This window comes from Oryctolagus cuniculus, chromosome 15 (assembly GCF_964237555.1).
Source record: "Oryctolagus cuniculus chromosome 15, mOryCun1.1, whole genome shotgun sequence".
In the NCBI taxonomy this organism is placed as follows: Eukaryota; Metazoa; Chordata; class Mammalia; order Lagomorpha; family Leporidae; genus Oryctolagus; species Oryctolagus cuniculus.
This window is the reverse complement of record NC_091446.1, coordinates 70962341-70979349: the sequence shown is the minus strand read 5'-3', so window position 1 is coordinate 70979349 and position 17009 is coordinate 70962341. Positions and strand designations below refer to the sequence as shown.

The following is a 17009-nucleotide window of genomic DNA, read 5'->3' as shown; positions in this document are numbered from 1 at the left end:
TAAAGCCAAGGGATGGCTAGGATTTCACTGGTGAGCAAGAACCGGTGTGACAGCAGGAGGACAGCTCTACTGCGGGGAGGAGTGACTTTCGTCTCACTTCCAGGATAACGAACGGGAAAGACGCCCGGAAACAGGTTGGGGTAAACCGGTATCATGTAGGAGGAAGGCGAAGCTAGTTTGGATCTTTCCCGGGAGATCCTGGAACCTGGACGGGTGTCATTTCCACAGCGGCGTCGCTCTGACCACCTCCGCCCTCCTTTCGCCGTGTGCAGGATGGAGGCGTGGGACTCTAGTTTTCCCGAGTGCCCTTTCTGTTCCAGGATCCCGCGACCCTGTTCGAACACACAAGCTGGGAAACTGAAGGTTCGAGTTGGGATTTAGTGGAACTGGCAGATGCCAGCCCCTCTCCACCGCGTGGTTAGGAGGCCGCAGTGATATGTTGTACTTTATTGGAATATTGACTTTAAACAGCATCCTGGGAGAAGTAGTGTTGCCTTTGGTGCAGATCTAAGTGGAGCACTAAACTTTGGAGGGGTTGACAGTGATTCACAGAAAGGCTTGTAACAGAGCCTGAGGAGGAGTTGGTAAGGTCACCACAAAAACCTTACATGAACGAGGAGTTGCTGTTAAACCTTCGCGAGTCTGATTTTCCGAGTGTGTCTGCGTGGTGTGCAAGAGTGGAAGAGCATGATTCTAACTGCGAGATTGAGCCCAAGCCACCGTTTGCAGGACAGAAGCTGGCCAAAGCACGCAGACTCTTACAAGTCTAGGAAATAATGTTTGGGGTGGAATTCATGAAAAATCGGATCCATTCCGGCTGAAAAGCCCATGAGAGTATTTCAGGCATGGAAAGCCAAGACACTCTGGCAAAAAAAAAAAAAAAAAAAAAAAAAAAAAAAAAAAATACAACAACAACAACAAACAAAACCTAAATGAAAGATTTCTGTGAGTGAGATCCCAGTGGAAAGAACAGGTCTTCAAAGAAGGAGGTACCTTTCTCTGAAGGGAGGAGAGAACTTCCACTTTGGCTATGACCTTGTCTAAATAAGATAAGAGTCAGTGAACTCAAAAGACTTCCATAGCCTTGGCAACTCATGTCTGGAGCATAGAGAGATTACTGATGCCATAAACAGGAGTGTCACTTTGTAAAGTCAACAACAGGAGTCACTGTGCACTTACTCCTCATGTAGGATCTCTGTCCTTAATGTGCTGTACATTGAGATTTAATGCTATAACAAGTACTCAAACAGTATTTTTCACTTTGTTTCTATGGGGGTGCAAACTGTTGGATTCTTTACTTAATGTATACTAAACTGATCTTCTGTATATAAAGAAAATTGAAAATGAACCTTGATAAGAATGGAAGGGGAGAGGGATCAGGAAAGGGAAGGGTTGCGGGTGGGATGGAAGTCATTGCGGGGGGGGGGGGAGAAGCCAATGTAATCCATAAGCTGTACTTCAGAAATCTATATTCATTAAATAAAAGTTAAAAGAAAAAGAAAAATAGGATCCATTCCACGCGTCCATGGAGCCTGATCATCACCTCGTTTCTTCTGCGTAAGCTTCCATTGGAGCTACTTTTTACAAATAGAGGATGGAGATTCAGGTGCCCTCCTTCAGACCCTCTTTCGCCGGTAGTTAGTTTGGTAGAATCGGTGTTCTTTCCTACCTGCCAGTCTTCAGGTGCCCTAATGGTTTCTCTGTGCCTCTGGTTCTCTTTCAGTGGGCTGTTCTCTGGCCACACAGCATCCCTTATGAGAGCCTTGGGCTCCTGAGCTCGTTCACTCAGTCTCTGGTGGACCATCATCACACCCTCCTGCACAACAGGTAAGGAGAGCTGCAGAAATGACACGCTGGTCTCACTGGAGACCTTGAAGGCCTGCAGTTGCCTTTAGGTATTGAAGAGTGGCGCTAGTTCATGTCAGGCAATCTTTCCAGATATCTGTTAGATTTTATCATCAGACAGTCACCCCCTTAAACTAGACTGTTCCCTGCTGCCACTCTAACTGCAGGTGAAACTTCAAGCAGATGCATAGGTAATCCCAGTCACTCTGAGATGTCAGGAAGTCCAGTTGGTAAAGCCATAACCCATAAGCTTTGTTCTAAATCAGATCATCTAGTCTCATCGAGAAGGGGCTGAGGAGCCTGGCTTGGGGAAGAGGGTGCAGTTGGTGCCTTCTCTCTCGTTCTGCTTTTTTCCCTTGTTCCCCAGCAACAGCTGCTTTTGGACCCCTTGGAATGGTGGGAATAGTTAGGGGAAGGTGGGTGTAGTCTTCAGTGGGTGCTGCCTGGGGACCAGGCGTCTGGGAGCTGGGTATGTTGCAGACACAGTGCTGACTGTTTGTCTCTGGGAGGTCCTCAGAGGAATCCTCCTGTGCAGTTCTCTATGGCTGCTGCACGTGCCTCCTCCAGCCTGCCTCTTGCAGTTCCATCCTTGGCATTTGTGTTTAGGGGAAATCATCCTCTTAGTGAGGTTACCTTTGTGTTGGGCCTCCAGGTCAGATTACCTTTTAACCCTCCCCACCCCCCATATCAAGTGCCCTGCTGCAAGACCTGCAAGGCTCACAGTAAGCAGCCTCCAGTTCTCCCCGTAGGACCTTCTGCAAGTGGGGTCCTCAGGGTATCCCTGTTCCTTTGCTCTCCCTCCGTGCAGGCTGAACCCATCTCTATGCTTTGGAGTGACACAGTCGCCCTTTGCCAGAGTGCAAGGGGATTTCCAGGTGGCTTTGTTGAAACTGTTCTCTGGGCTTGAGACTGTGGTAGGAAAGCCCAAGTGTTCTGAGACTCCTTCCCAGTGGCCTCTTGGGCCTCCCTGAGGTCTTAGCCGAGGATGTTTGGCCCAGCCCCACAGCTTGACAGCTCTTGTGACTGGCATTTGGAGCCTCTAATGAAAACCAAAAGACTGTGTTGTGTTGTACACTTCTTTGAAGGGAGAAGGAGAACAAGCCCAGGGAGGTTGCGTCTCTCTTACTGTGTTCCTAAAACCAGTCCTTTAAGGATCTAACGTGTTAGAATGTGCCATAGCTCACTATCAATCAGAATTAATACTCCTTTTGATTTGTGAGATCAATGAAAGAGTAAATAAATTTGAATGCATGAATACATGAAGACATGGTATAACTTTGGAGCTTCCCAAATCCTACTGCCCAGGAATAACTACTTGTAATATTTTGTTGAGTTCCCTTTTGTTTTAATCCATACCTGGTAATTTTTAATTCAGTCATCATCCTGTAGGAAAGAGTACTTTGTGCTGTATGTAGATACAGAAATGACCTTGGAGGTGGCAGGAAAGTAACATTTACTAAGCACCTTCCATGTGCCAGTCCCTAAACAGGAGCTCACGGACACAATCAGGCTATAAAATAATCTCTTAAATCCCATGTTTTAAAAATACATACCTTTCTGAATTTCTTTTAACCAGAGATAAGATTGGACTATATGTTTGACTTTATATCTGCTATCATCAATTAATGACTATGCCAGTGTTTTGTTTTGCTTTGTTTTGTATTTCATTTTAAAGATTTATTGTATTTATTTGAAAGAGTTGCACAGAGAGAGAAGCAGACACACACACACACAGAGAGAAGGGTTTTCCATCCTCTGGTTCACTCCCCAGTTGGCTGCAATGGCCAGTACTGCACTGATCCAAAAAAGAACCAGGAGCTTCTTCCGTGTCTCCCATGTGGGTACAGGCCCAAGCACTTGGGCCATCTTCTACTGCTTTCGCAGGCCATAGCAGAGACCTGTATGGGAAGTGGAGCAGCAGGGACACAGCACTGGCCCCGCCATGGTGTTTGTTTTTGTTTTTTCCACCGTGCCATGTTTTTAAAATAACCTTGAAGGCAGGCACTTGGCCTTGCAGTTAAGATGCTACTTGAGGGATGACACTGTGGTGTAGCAGGTAAAGCCTTCGAGACTTGCAATGCCAGCATCTCATATGGGTGCTGGTTGGAGTCCTGGCTCCTCCACTTCCGATCCAGCTCCCTGCTAATGGTTTGGGAAAGCAGAGGAAGATGGCCCAAGTCCTTGGGCCCCTGCAGCTGTGTGGCAGACATGGAGGAAGCTCCTGGCTCCTGGCTTCGGGTTGGTGTAGCTCCGGCCATTGTGAACATAGAGAGTAAACCAGCAGATGAGGACTTTCTCTCTCTCTCTCTCTCTCTCTCTCTCTCTCTCTCTCTCTCTCTCTCTGCCTCTCCTCTCTCTGTATAACTCTGATTTTGAAATAAATAAATAAGAATCTTAAAAAAAATAAAAGAAACTCATGCCTTTGTCATGTTCCGGCTGGCTGTTTTTTAGCCTTTCTGCATCAGTTTCCTTCCCCATCAAGGGAGATTAGCCTATTCCTTGTAAGACCTTTAAGAGGATTAAATGAACTACTCCACTGAATGCCCCAGCATAGGGCCAAGCAAAGAAATGTGAGCTTCCCTTCTCCCCCTGTAATGTGTTAGGGAAAACGCTTTTGATTAGGCCTGAGTGTTTGCCCACTTTTCATGTGGTGAAGTTTAATTAAATATTGAAGATATTTAACACTCTGCGTAGGCATCATTTTAGTCAATGAACACCTGTTAGCTATCTGAAAAGGGCTCTAGAGGGCCCTAAATATCAGTAACTTACCAACTATTTGGGGTAATTTACTAACTATTTGCTTGTTCTTGGGGAGGGAGCCAGCTGGGGCCTTGGGGAGGAACCAGGAGGGTTGGGTGATACAGGGAGGCAGCTGGGGGCTCAGGAAAGCCGCTCACTTGCCAGCCGATGGAATGGACATGGTGCTGCAGAAGAGAGAACCAACCCCCTGGAAGGAAGATCCCATCTCCGGGTTTTCCGTCACAAGCTATCCAGATGGGCTGGATTGGTGACAATTCCAACGCCCACCCCGCCCACCAGGACAAGCCCTGGGTCCCAGCTCCACCTGGATCCCCCTTCTCACCCTGGGGGCCCTCTCTGCCATCCTGTCCATCTCGACCAGGAAGGCTGTCTTCCACTGGGCCACACATGACGTGGGTGCAGACGTTGCTCACTGTCCTCTGGGAGTAGGTCCTCATCTCTTCTTCCAGGCATCCCCGGGGCTGGGCACGCAGGAACAGTGAGGTCAGGAGGAGGAGCAGCATGGCCTGGGGAGAAGAACAGAGAGGAAAGGACATGATTTCGGCTCTAGGACACGGTATAGGGCATGGCCCAGCTCCTGAAGGTCAGAAGCAGCCACTCCTTACCCCTGCCCCTTCCTGCTATGGAGCTCAAAGCAGCCAGATGCTCAAAGTGATTTGGAGACAAGATGGGCACACGGTCCAGCCTCGGAGAGCACTGGGACTCTCACATGGGTTGACCACAATGTCCTCGTTCTCACGTCCCCCACGCCATTCTGCTTTTTCTTGGGCACTGCCATTGAAACAGCGGCCAGCATGGAGGGTCCTCACTGAGGCTGTGTGTTCCATCCCCAAGGACCCAGTGAGTGCTCCCTCTGGGCAGGACTTTTGCCTTCTTGGACTCCTTCACCTTCTCTGTAACAGGAGGTGGTTGGCTCAGCTCAGACAGGCAACCTTCTACTCCCTCACTGACTTGTCGCCTTGAGTGGGTTAGCAATGGCAACTCACAGTGTTGTTGGAAAATGAATGGGGGAGGGGGGTGGGGTGGGAGGGAAGGGCACTGTGGCATAGCGGGTAAAGTCTCCGGCTACAGTGCTGACATCTCATATGGCAGCTGGTTCAAGTCTCAGATACTCCACTTCTGATCCAGCTCTCTGCTGTGGTCTGGAAAAGCAGTGGAAGATGGCCCAAGTCCATGGGCCCCTGCACCCATGCAGGAGGCCCAGAAGAAGCTCCTGACTTCGGGTCGTCACAGCTCTGGCTGTTGCGTCCATCTGGGAAGTGAACCAGCAGATGAAAAACCTCTCTCTTTGTCTCGGCCTCTACCTCTCTGGAACTCTGCCTTTCAATTAAGGAAGGAAGGAGGGAGGGAGGGAGGGAGAGAGGAAGGAAGGATGGAAGATGAACCAGGGTTCTCAATGCCTAGTGACGTCTGACTGAGCTCAGTCTGCAAGTGCAGCAGCATATGCCAGGCGATTTGCCAGTTCTGAACCAGAGGTGGCCCCCAAGCAGAAGAAAGCCCCCGAGGGAACCCAGGGCACGTTTTCACCCAAGTTTCACCCACCAAGTTAGCAGCTGCAGAGACTCAGCCCCTCAGCTCTTCCCAGTGTACCTGAGAGGGCTGGAAGAGGGGACTTATGAGGGAAGGTGATACACCAGGTGGCCCTGGCCAGGGGAAAGGGCCTGTGGGACGTATGAGCAACTACCCAACAGGACATCCAGTTACCACCTGACAGGAGATGGTAACAGAGCACGGGGTAAGCGCAGGACCCGGGCCACTCTCTGCATCTGGGTGTCTTCCTGCCAAAGAGAGAAACCGTGAAGTAATGAGGGTGGAAGTGGGAGTCTCAGAGGCTGGACACAGAGCCAAAGGGAGCCCTGCAAAGACAAAAGGGTCAGCAGGCCAGCTCGGTCAATGTCAGGAGAGGGGCTACCTGGCCAGAGGGCCCCTCTCCAACAGCTGATAATGCGCCGTGTAGGCGAACCCTGTAACTCACAAGCATCTTGCGCTGTTGAATTTGCCACCTCCTCAGGTGCCCCACAAGCCTCTAGAAACACTAAGCTGAGCTCACAGGCTTGCACTCGTCCTGGTAGAGCCTTCCTGATCACCCAGGGGCCGACCCAGGCCAGAACGAGGGCAATGTCCCCTGTCCCACAGCTGCGTCAACTCTGGGACCCTGAGACTGATTTGGGGGAAGAATGAAAGCAATAGACATTTTCACACCAGCTCAAGACGGCTCAGAAATGCCATCACCCATTGCTGAAGGAAGGATCCAGACACAGGCAGGCTCAGAGGTCTCAGACCTGAGATTCAGATGGACAAGGCAGCCACAGCCCCTCAACCCATGCAGGGTTCACTTTAAGCTAAGCCTCCAGATAAGATTTTATAGGAAAAAAAGGACTCCTCTGGACACATGGTTGGAAAGCCAGAATCCTAATTCATTAAGAATCATTTTAAGTCAAGTCTAGAGGCCAAGAGAGAAGCATCGGGATGGGTGTCGAACCCAAGCCTGTGAATGCCGGATCTGTTTCTCCTCCACTTCTCTTTCTGAAGAAACCAGGAGCAGACAAGGAGCCAAGAGAGAAGGTGGAATTGCACTGCCCACCTGAGGCTTCCAGGCAAGAGCATCTAAGAGAGGGTGTCCCATCCTACTCACCCACCGCACCCCCGTTCAGCAAGCCAGTGCCCTTCCGGTTCCAGGCAGCTTAGTGGAGGGCAGACGGGCACCTCCCCACCCCGTGTGCCCCCACCTCCCAAACCCAACTACAAGACCAGAAGAGCTGCAGACCCTCCTCCCTTCAACTCCAGCATGGTACACTGTCCAGATGGCCACAGGATATTCATAGGCCACAGGGAAAAGAAAACGAGACACTCACAGGCTACTTCCTCTGGGGTCCCAGGAGCTCCAGACAAACTGGTCCTGGCTTGGCAGGTGCGCACTCTTTATGCCTGTCCTGTAAGCTGAGCTGCCAGGCCCTGGTCTTCTGAGAACTCCCTTCAAGAAGTAGAGAAGTTTTCTTCCTTGTTGACTCACTCCCTCTTACCCCCAACTGTGGGGAGCAAACCAGACTAGACTGTTACTGGAATTAAGACTTATTCTATGCATCTGCTCTCCCACAATATGGCGCTGGGAGAGAAGTAAACAGCTTCCGCACAGCTGCCTCCAGTTCAACTAATAAACTGTAGGACTTGCTCCTGATTGGAGGAGAGCAGCGTACTCGGCGTGTGGGCAGCCGAGTTAGGATTGGCGGAGGAGGACTATAAAGGAGGAGAGAGACGGCATGCACCGGGAACATCTATGGGGAACATCTAAGGGAACCCGTGCAGCCCCCAGAGAGCCGGCCGGCGGTGTGCCGCTCCCCTGCGGAAGTGGGGAATGTGGCCAGGGGGAACTGCCCTTCCACGGAGGTGGAAGGGATAGTAGCCAACCCGGGAAGAACCAGCAGCAAACCCGGGGAGGGCCGAGCAGACGAAAGAACAGCGCAGGGTCCTGTGTCGTTCCTCCACGAAGAGGGGGAGCGACATAATGGTGCCGTGACTCGGATATGAAGCCTAGGCAGGGCTTAGTGTCGTTCCCCCACGAAGAGGGGGAGCGACATAATGGTGCCGTGACTCGGATAGGAAACCTAACTCGGATAGAAAACCTAGGACGGATTAGGAAACCTAGAACGGATAGCAAACTTAGGAGGGAAGAAACGGGAAGAACTGGGAAAATATTGGAGAGAGAAACTAGCAAACAGCCTAGGGAAAAGCCGGACGAAAAAGGGTGCCGGAAGAAGCTATTGAAAGCCTAGGCATAGACTCGGATACGGACTACGGGGGGAAGCTGGGAGAAATCTCTAAGGTCGAAAGCGAAAGTGAAAGCTAGAACAAACAGACTCGGACGCGGACTGTGGGGAGAGGCCAGGAGAAATGAGGGAGGAATATCGTTGGAGGAAAGTTTGGGGAAACATACCGGGTAGAGAAAAATGTTAGGGAAATTGAAGCCGTGGGGGGCAGGCCAAGGCGGACACGAAAGCCACTTTGGGATTCTCAAGTTAGCCCGGGAATAGGGGGCGAAAAGTTGAAACCAGAAGCTGAAACGTGAGCCTGGTTGGGATCCGTCTGATTAGCCCGGGGAGCAAAGGACGGGAAGCCAAACCGTGGGGCGGAGACGTACGCTGGGTTGAATTCGCCAGGCTAGCCCGGGGAACTTAGATTGAATGCTAGTGGCGGACACGTAAGCTACGCTGTGTGACTCGCGGAAGCCGCCGCGTGCAGAGAGAGCACGGGGCGTGAATAGATAGGGAACGCTGGCGCGAGGCCGTGGTGCGGGCGCGAAGTGCGTGGAGACCGCGGAGCGTGCGCGCAGAGCCGGGAACCCGCCGGCGGGGCGAGGTGCCGGGAAGCCGCGTGGAGCCGTGAAGCTGCCGGCAGGGCGAGGCGCCGGGAAGCTGCGGGGATAAGAGAAACAGAAGTTTAGAAGTAAGATGAGGAAAATAGGAATGCTGGAAGATAGAAGTAAAATGGGAGAAATAGGAATGCCCGGAGATAGAGAAATAGAGAAATAGAAAGGCCTCCCCTCAACATGGCAATTAGAAGGCTTGGATTCGGTCTGCCCGATTAGTGAGGCGATGAGCACCTGGGCGGCTAGCAGCTTATGCGCCGCAGGTCACCGAAGACAGGCACGAATTAACATCAGTAAGGCTTCCCCACAATACCGCAATTAGAAGGCTTGGATTCGGTCTGCCTGATTAAGGCGGTAAGCGCCAGCAAGCAGCTCGACCAGAGTATGAGCTGCAGGTCACCGAAGATAGGCACGAACCAACACTAATAAGTCTCCCCCACAATACGGCAATGAGAAGGCTTGGATTCGGTTTACCTGATAGGTTTTGTAAGCACCTGCAGGCAGTTCTAGCAGAGCAGAGCATGCGCTGCAGGGCACCGAACACAGGCACGCATCAGCGCTTAAAAACCTCCTCACAACATGGCGAAGAGAGGACCCGGATTCGGTTTGCCTGATAGGACTTGTAAGAGCCTGTGGCAACTCTAGCAAGTAGAGCAGAGTGTGTGCCGCGGGACACCGAAGACAGGTGCGTATCAACGCCAAAAATAAAAAGAAAGGGGGATCTGTGGGGAGCAAACCGGACTAGACTGTTACTGGAATTAAGACTTATTCTATGCATCTGCTCTCCCACAATATGGCGCTGGGAGAGAAGTAAACAGCTTCCGCACAGCTGCCTCCAGTTCAACTAATAAACTGTAGGACTTGCTCCTGATTGGAGGAGAGCAGCGTACTCGGCGTGTGGGCAGCCGAGTTAGGATTGGCGGAGGAGGACTATAAAGGAGGAGAGAGACGGCATGCACCGGGAACATCTATGGGGAACATCTAAGGGAACCCGTGCAGCCCCCAGAGAGCCGGCCGGCGGTGTGCCGCTCCCCTGCGGAAGTGGGGAATGTGGCCAGGGGGAACTGCCCTTCCACGGAGGTGGAAGGGATAGTAGCCAACCCGGGAAGAACCAGCAGCAAACCCGGGGAGGGCCGAGCAGACGAAAGAACAGCGCAGGGTCCTGTGTCGTTCCTCCACGAAGAGGGGGAGCGACATAATGGTGCCGTGACTCGGATATGAAGCCTAGGCAGGGCTTAGTGTCGTTCCCCCACGAAGAGGGGGAGCGACACCCAACTGTGTGCTAAAACCCTGATGCTGAGAAACAGAACACTTCCCACATCATCACGTTAGGGTGATTCCCATCTGCACCCCACTGAGGCCCTGGGAGCCCAAAACAACCCCCTCAGTGTCTGTATTTTAGAGATGTCCATGAATCTGAGGTCCAGACATTACTGAGTTGCACAACGACCTAGAGTGACTTCAAAAAGAAACTCACATCTGCAGATCTCAAGAGCCAGGACCTGCCTTGTGCAATTTCCTTCTCCATCTCAACAGCCCGGATTGTGAAAGAGCTGCTTGGCATATCCGGGCAGGGGTGAGGCAGGTGCAGGAGCTGCAGAAGCAGCAGCCTTGGGCGGGAGTGGGAGGGAGTGACTCGTGGAGCTGCCACCTGTCCCTCTTTGGCAACCTGCTCCAGGCCTCAGAGAGCCCCCGTTTTCCTCTTGTGAGAGTGACTTCACAAGCAGGCCTTGACCTTGCCTTTGTTCAGACTTGTATTTTCCACTTCCTCCCCTGGTGTCTGCCTTGTGCGTTGAGATAAATTAGGACCCCTGAGCTGTGAACACTCTTGTCACAGGCCCGCATGAGGACCACATGAGGGAGCTATTAACTTACAGTGCTTGGGGGGTAGTGGTTCACCCTCTGCCACTGCTGTCATCTTTGCTCCTGTCTCAAGTCTTGTGACTTGATCTTTTGCATCAGTTTTGCCTAATTTTGCATGCAAGCAGACCTATTTCTCCAATATCCTCCCTTGACCACCCACAGGTGCTGCTCACTTGCTCCTGGCTTTGGATACTCCTGGTAGCATCTCCTTGCATAATGTTAAATCTACAATGTCACATTTCCCAGACTGGCAAAGAAAGGTGGTTTTAAAAAATATTTATTCTCTTTTTTTGAAAGGCAGAGTTACAACAGTGGCAGAGACAGAGGAAAATCTTCCATCCACTGGCTCATTCCCCAAATGGCAGCAATGACCGGTGCTGGGCCAGGCTGAAGCCAAGAGCCAGGAGCTTCTTCCAGGTCTCCCACAGGATGCAGGGGCCCTCCTCTGCTGTTTTCTCAGGCATATTAGGAGGGAGCGGGATCAGAAGTGGAGCAGCTGGGACTCAAACCCAGGGTCCACTCTGGCACACGGCTCAGGTGGGGTGGCCTTGAGGATGGGTGGCCGTGGCCAAGTCTTCTCAGGAACCACTTTCCACTGGAGGACCAGGAGCTGAGCCCTGAGGTGGCCCCACAGGCGTCCATGCCCGATGCTTTGATGGGGCTCAGTGTGACTTTGGGACATTGTAGGGAGGGCATGCAAAGAGGAAGATGTGCCCCCCACCCCCACCCAGACTCTCCTGTGGGTCTGGATCACACAGTCTGTGTTGAGGAAAGCATCAGCATGTCTGTGGCAGCTGTGAATCCACTGTGGTGGCGATTGGACAACCAGGCTCACCAAGCTAAGAGGGACCTCGGTGGAGATGGAGCACTTAAAAATACCTTCGAAATGTCCTCTAGGAGTTGATTTTGACCACATCTCACCTGAGTCAATGAATAATGCATTTCTAAGGTACACTATGTCCACCTGAAAATTCTGCAGTACAACCACCGGCCAGCAGAGGTCGCAGAGGAACATGCAAAGACCTTAAAGGGGAGGCACAGAGCTGAGCAGGGACTGCCCCAACCCCTTAGCAGGCTCCCCATTGCAGCTGCCCGGACACACGTCACCCTGCTGTTCCTGATTCTGGCTCCCTGCTGGAAGTATTGCACTGTGCCGCACTGCACAGTGGGCCCCTTGGAGCCTCCACACACCAGACAGAGTGAAGGTCTGTAGTAGCCAGACACAAAGTCCCAGTTCCCACCAGAAACAATTCTTGGGCTTTTCTCTGCACAGTTTCAGATGCAAGGTGCTAGGGCCAGAGACTCAGTGCCTGCTGCCTCAGGTTGTCACTGGGTGGTGCCTGACAACTCAAGTGACCAGGACAGGACCTGACACACTTGCACACTTCCGGTCCCCAGTCCTGCTTTGAAAGAGGTCGCAGGAAATGACTGGCTGGCTTTCCAGGGTTCTGTGCATAAGGAGCAACTGTGTATTGAGAAGGCCCCAAACTACAGGACAAATATGGCCGCATGCCCACCCCTCTAGCTTGGAGTGGACACTTCTCATCAAGTCCTAGAGCAGCTCCCCTGCCCCTCCATATATCAGACAAAAGGGGTCCATTTGCCTGGGGAGTCAACAAATGATCGGTCTCCCACGGCAGTTCAAAGGAGAGCTTTATTGTGCCAAGGAGACGGGGAAAGTACAGCTCCCTAAAACTACTGCCTCTGTGAGAAGCCATTTTTGAGGGATTGTAGAGTGAGGGCGTGGCTGGGATAGAGGAAAAAGAGAAGCAAGAGGGCCCTACCTGCTCAAGCAACCCACAGCAGCACGCATCGTGTGTTCAAAACCCAACTCCTGCTGGGCTCTTGCAGCTCTCCTTGCTGTGAGGCCCAATCCCTGGGGTGCAGCATTGCAGGATCACCCTTCTTGGAATATTCTTGGGAAAACAAGAAAGAGAATAAATTGTTAGATGCTGTGCCCCTGCCCATGCCCCTGCCTGTTGTCTAAATCCTACTGTCTGAGTTACAGAATTTTTTTAAAGATGTATTTATTTGAAAGGCAGAATGACAGAGAGACAGACAGGCAGACAGAAGTCTTCCAACCACTGGTTCACTCCCCCAAAAGGCCGCAATGGCTGGACCTGTACCAGGATGAGGTGCTTCTTCCGCGTCTCACACATAGGTGTAGGGGCCCAAGGACTTGGACCATCTTCCACCACACTCCCAGGTGCATTAGCTGGGAGCTAGATCAGAAGTGGAACAGCCGAGACTTGAACTGGCAACCATATGGGGTAGTAGCTTTACCCGCTACACCACAGCACCAGCCTCTGGAGACATGTCGCTTTTTTTTCATATTTATTTATTTATTTGAAAGTCAGAGTTTCACAGAGAGGAAAGTCAGAGAGAGAGAGAGAGAGAGAGAGAGAGGACTTCCATCTGGTGGTTCACTCCTCAGTTGGCTGCAACGGCTGGAACTGTGCAGATCTAAAGCTGGGAGCAAGGAGTTTCTTCTGTGTCTCCCATATAGGTGCAGGGGCCCAAGGACAAGGGCCATCTTCTGCTTTCCCAGGCCGTAGCAGAGAGCTGGATCGGAAGTGGAGCAGCCAGGTTTTAAACCGGTGCCCACATGAGATGCCGGCATCAGGCCAGAGTGTTAACCCGTTTCGCCACAGCGCCAGCCCGGGGAGAGCTGTTTTTTCACATTTCCCTACTGGGAGGCAGCCACATACACTGCTCAAAACGAGGGACCGCACTCATGGTGAAATTTAAAGGAGTCCATGCAACCTGGGTCTTTCTGCAAACCTTTCTTCCAAGGGACAAATAGCTGGCAATTAAACACCAAGATTAGAAGATGTGAGTCTAAAACTTGAAAATAACACATTTTACATACACAAATACTCTACGAATGAAAGCCCTGATGGTACTTCAGATGATTTATAGCAGTAAATTAAAATCCCTAGATGAAATGAACTTAGTATTAGAAATCATAATCTCAAAAGTTACTCAAGGAGAAATGATAGTTTCTAATCAATGATAATGAGATCAGGAGGCAAAATCTCCCTATAATGAATCTATCAGAGCCGTCATTGTAAAATCCAAACGTTTAATGAAGGGCTAAGTGTAGTGTTGTACAAAATTATAGAAAATAGTAAGAAAGGTAGCATAACTAACTCCTATAATCCTAGTTTAACATGACACAACCCCCTACAATAACTACCAGTACAAAATGTCCTTCAAGAATATAAATGCCAACATGATAGAAAATACGTCCACAACCCTAACCAGCCACGCACACAAAGGATGTACACTATGAGCTAGTTCCTTTCTTTCAGGAACCTTCGACTCCCAGGTACACAATTGTAGTATCACAGGCATCTGCTGACTCAAAAGCCCAATGCCATTTCCTGCAGCCACATTTCTAGTCCCAGAAGTTGGCACCGGTGTGTTCCTCTTTCAAAATGTCCTGGATTTCAGAACTGGGCATCTCGGGCACCTTCTTGCTGCGTATCTTGCTCGTGAGGTTCTGTTGGAGAACTGAGTACCCGCAGAGCTGTGCTCAACACCTGCAAGAACGTGAGCTCTCCATCACCTTGACGATCTCCAGGCTGCTGCTGGGACAGAGGAAAAGGCACCCTGTTCTCTGCGCTGTTGTGATTCTGCTGCATTGGAAACTGGTCCTGGGAGGGCAGCTCCTGCCAGTAATCCGGAGGCTGCTGGGGCTGCTGAGGGTGCGTTCCCCAGCCATTCTGCTGCCACTCTTCACATGGTGGGTAACGAAAAGAGCTCTTCTGCTCCTGCAGCTGTTGCATCGCTCCCTGAGCACTGGGAACACCGGGTAGCAGGGAAGGCCAATCAGGCTGCATGACCCTCATCTCTGACCTGGACCTCCCAAAATACGGTGCGGATGAAAAAGGATGACTAAACCTTGCTCCTGGAACGCCACGGGGAAAAGATCCACCTCCTACGTTCCCTTGATTCTCCAGAGCATAGCTCGGTGCCTCTTGAGCACCTCGAACCCCAGAATCCCAGGAGCCGTAGAGCGGGCTGGGAACCTCCCATGTGGGTGGAGTGGAGCAGACAGCTCCGCCCAGCACAGATGCCTGGGCAGCGTTGGGAAACCACTCCTGGGAATTCTGCAGGCTTACACCTGGGGGACCTTGGACAGGGAGTGCATATGGCATCCTGGCTTCAAGCACTTTGCGTCTCTTCTTGGCTGGTAGTCTGGCTCTTTTATTTTGGAACCAGTTCTAAAAAAGAAATGAAACAGAAATTACTTTCGAGTCTATATATTCGCCAATGTAGGAGAATTTTGTAGTTCATCTTAGGATCAGCGTCATCACTGATTTGCTTCGTGACCTTGAGTAAGACATGAAAAATGCAAGCACGCTTTCCAGGGGCTTCCTGTGTTATTATATTTATAATACGAGAATGCATTTATAGTAAATATGATATGTAAATGTATATATAAATATACATTTATGATAATTAAAATCATGTAATCGTGCACAATTCCAGATTCCCATCTGCCTTCAAAGGAGGCACGGGCCCTTATGTATGAGCAAATCCCTACTTTTCCAAATCTTCTACCAACCTATTTGCACCCTCTGCATTTAGACGTGAAGCAGCTGTTCTCAAAATACATTCCCTTAGAAACTCATAACTGGTGCATAGGGAGATTACTGATGCCATAAACAGGAGTGTCAATTGGTAAAGTCAACAACAGGAGTCACTGTGCACTTACTCCTCATGTAGGATCTCGGTCCTTAACGTGCTGTACACTGAGGCTTAATGCTATAACGAGTACTCAAACAGTATATTTCACTTTGTGTTTCTATGGGGGTGCAAACGACTGAAATCTTTACTTAATGTACACTAAACTGATCTTCTGCAAAAAAAAAAAAAAAAAAAAAAAAAAAAAAGAAAGAAATTTTCAATTCCCAACTTGACTCTCACTGGGATTAAACATGACAATAGGTCTGATCTGATTTCATCATCATTTTAAAAAAATCATCTATTATTTTTCACTTTATGTTTCTGTGTGGGAGCAAACTGTTGAAATACTTACTTAAGGTATACTAAGCTGATCTTCTGTATATTAAGATAATCGAAAATGAATCTTGATGTGAATGGAAGGGGAGAGGGAGTGGGAAAGGGGAGGGTTGTTGGTGGGAGGGACGGTATGGGGGGGGGAAGCCATTGTAACCCATGAGTCGTACTTTGGAAATTTATATTCATTAAATAAAAGATAAAAAAAAATACATTCCTTTAGCTTGCTTATTTTACTCCAACTGCTTTTCCAGAATGAATTCCTAATTCAACATATTCTAAATCATATTCTAAATGTCATTTTCTTCAAAGGCCATACCCAAAACAAACAAGCATCTGCCATAACTTAGCAGTATTACTTCATACCTTACTCTAAGTGTTTTGTGGAACCTCTACTCTTTACTTTTCTCCTTTGTAAAATGAGAGTAATTGGGGTCAGCGCTGTGGTGTAGTAGGTAAAGCTGCCACCTGCATTCCATATGGGCACCAGTTCAAGTCCTGGCTGCTCCATTCCAATCCAGCTCTCTGCTATGGCCTGGGAAAGCAGTGGAAGATGGCCCAAGTGCTTGGGCCCCTGTACCCACATGAGAGACCCAGAAGAAGCTCCTGGATCCTGGCTTTGGATCAACATAGCTCCGGCTGTTGAGGCCAGGGGGGGAGTGAACCAGCAGATGGGAGACCTTGCTCTCTCTCTCTGCCTCTCCTTCTCTCTCTCTGCCTCTCCTTCTCTCTCTCTGTGTAAATCTGACTTTCAAATAAATAAATCTTTTTCAAAAATAACACATACTATACTTTAATATAGTCACATCCACAATGACATGAAGAAGAAATGAGACCAAATTTCAACGCTGTTTTATGTGATGAAATGCTGTTATACTTTTTCATAATTAGTTGATTTTTTATTATTGTCCACAAAGACATATTCATGTAAATATCTACGTAGTTTATGTACCTCGATTGTGTAAAACGAACAATGGAGTTTTTTGACCAGTTCCTCCTTGGTCGTATAGTCAGGATAAGGACTCTCTGCAAATGATTGATTCAGTATGTGCAGTTCCTCAGGTGTAAATTTATGGCGTGCTTTTCCTTTTCTTCTTCCATGTTGTGTTTCTATGTTGTCATGGCCATCTCCTGAAAAATACAGAGAGAG

General features: G+C 49.8%; 1 protein-coding gene across 4 annotated transcripts in view; it reads left to right on the top strand.

The window, feature by feature from the left end:
* The window catches only part of LOC103347245 (uncharacterized), a 45456-nt gene extending 29697 nt beyond the window's left edge, over positions 1–15759 (top strand). For 2 of the 4 annotated variants that reach the window (XR_011382461.1, XR_011382463.1), the window contains 2 exons: positions 1724–1827; positions 11132–15759. Coding sequence is in view for 1 of the 4 variants with exons in the window: in XM_070057930.1 (XP_069914031.1) it covers positions 1724–1758 (35 nt within the window). In the remaining 3 variants the exon portion in view is untranslated. Of the gene's footprint in view, positions 1–1723; positions 4259–11131 lie in introns of those variants that run through there. The other 2 variants (XR_011382462.1, XM_070057930.1) reach the window with 2 other exon arrangements.
* Positions 15760–17009: the final 1250 nt, after the last annotated feature.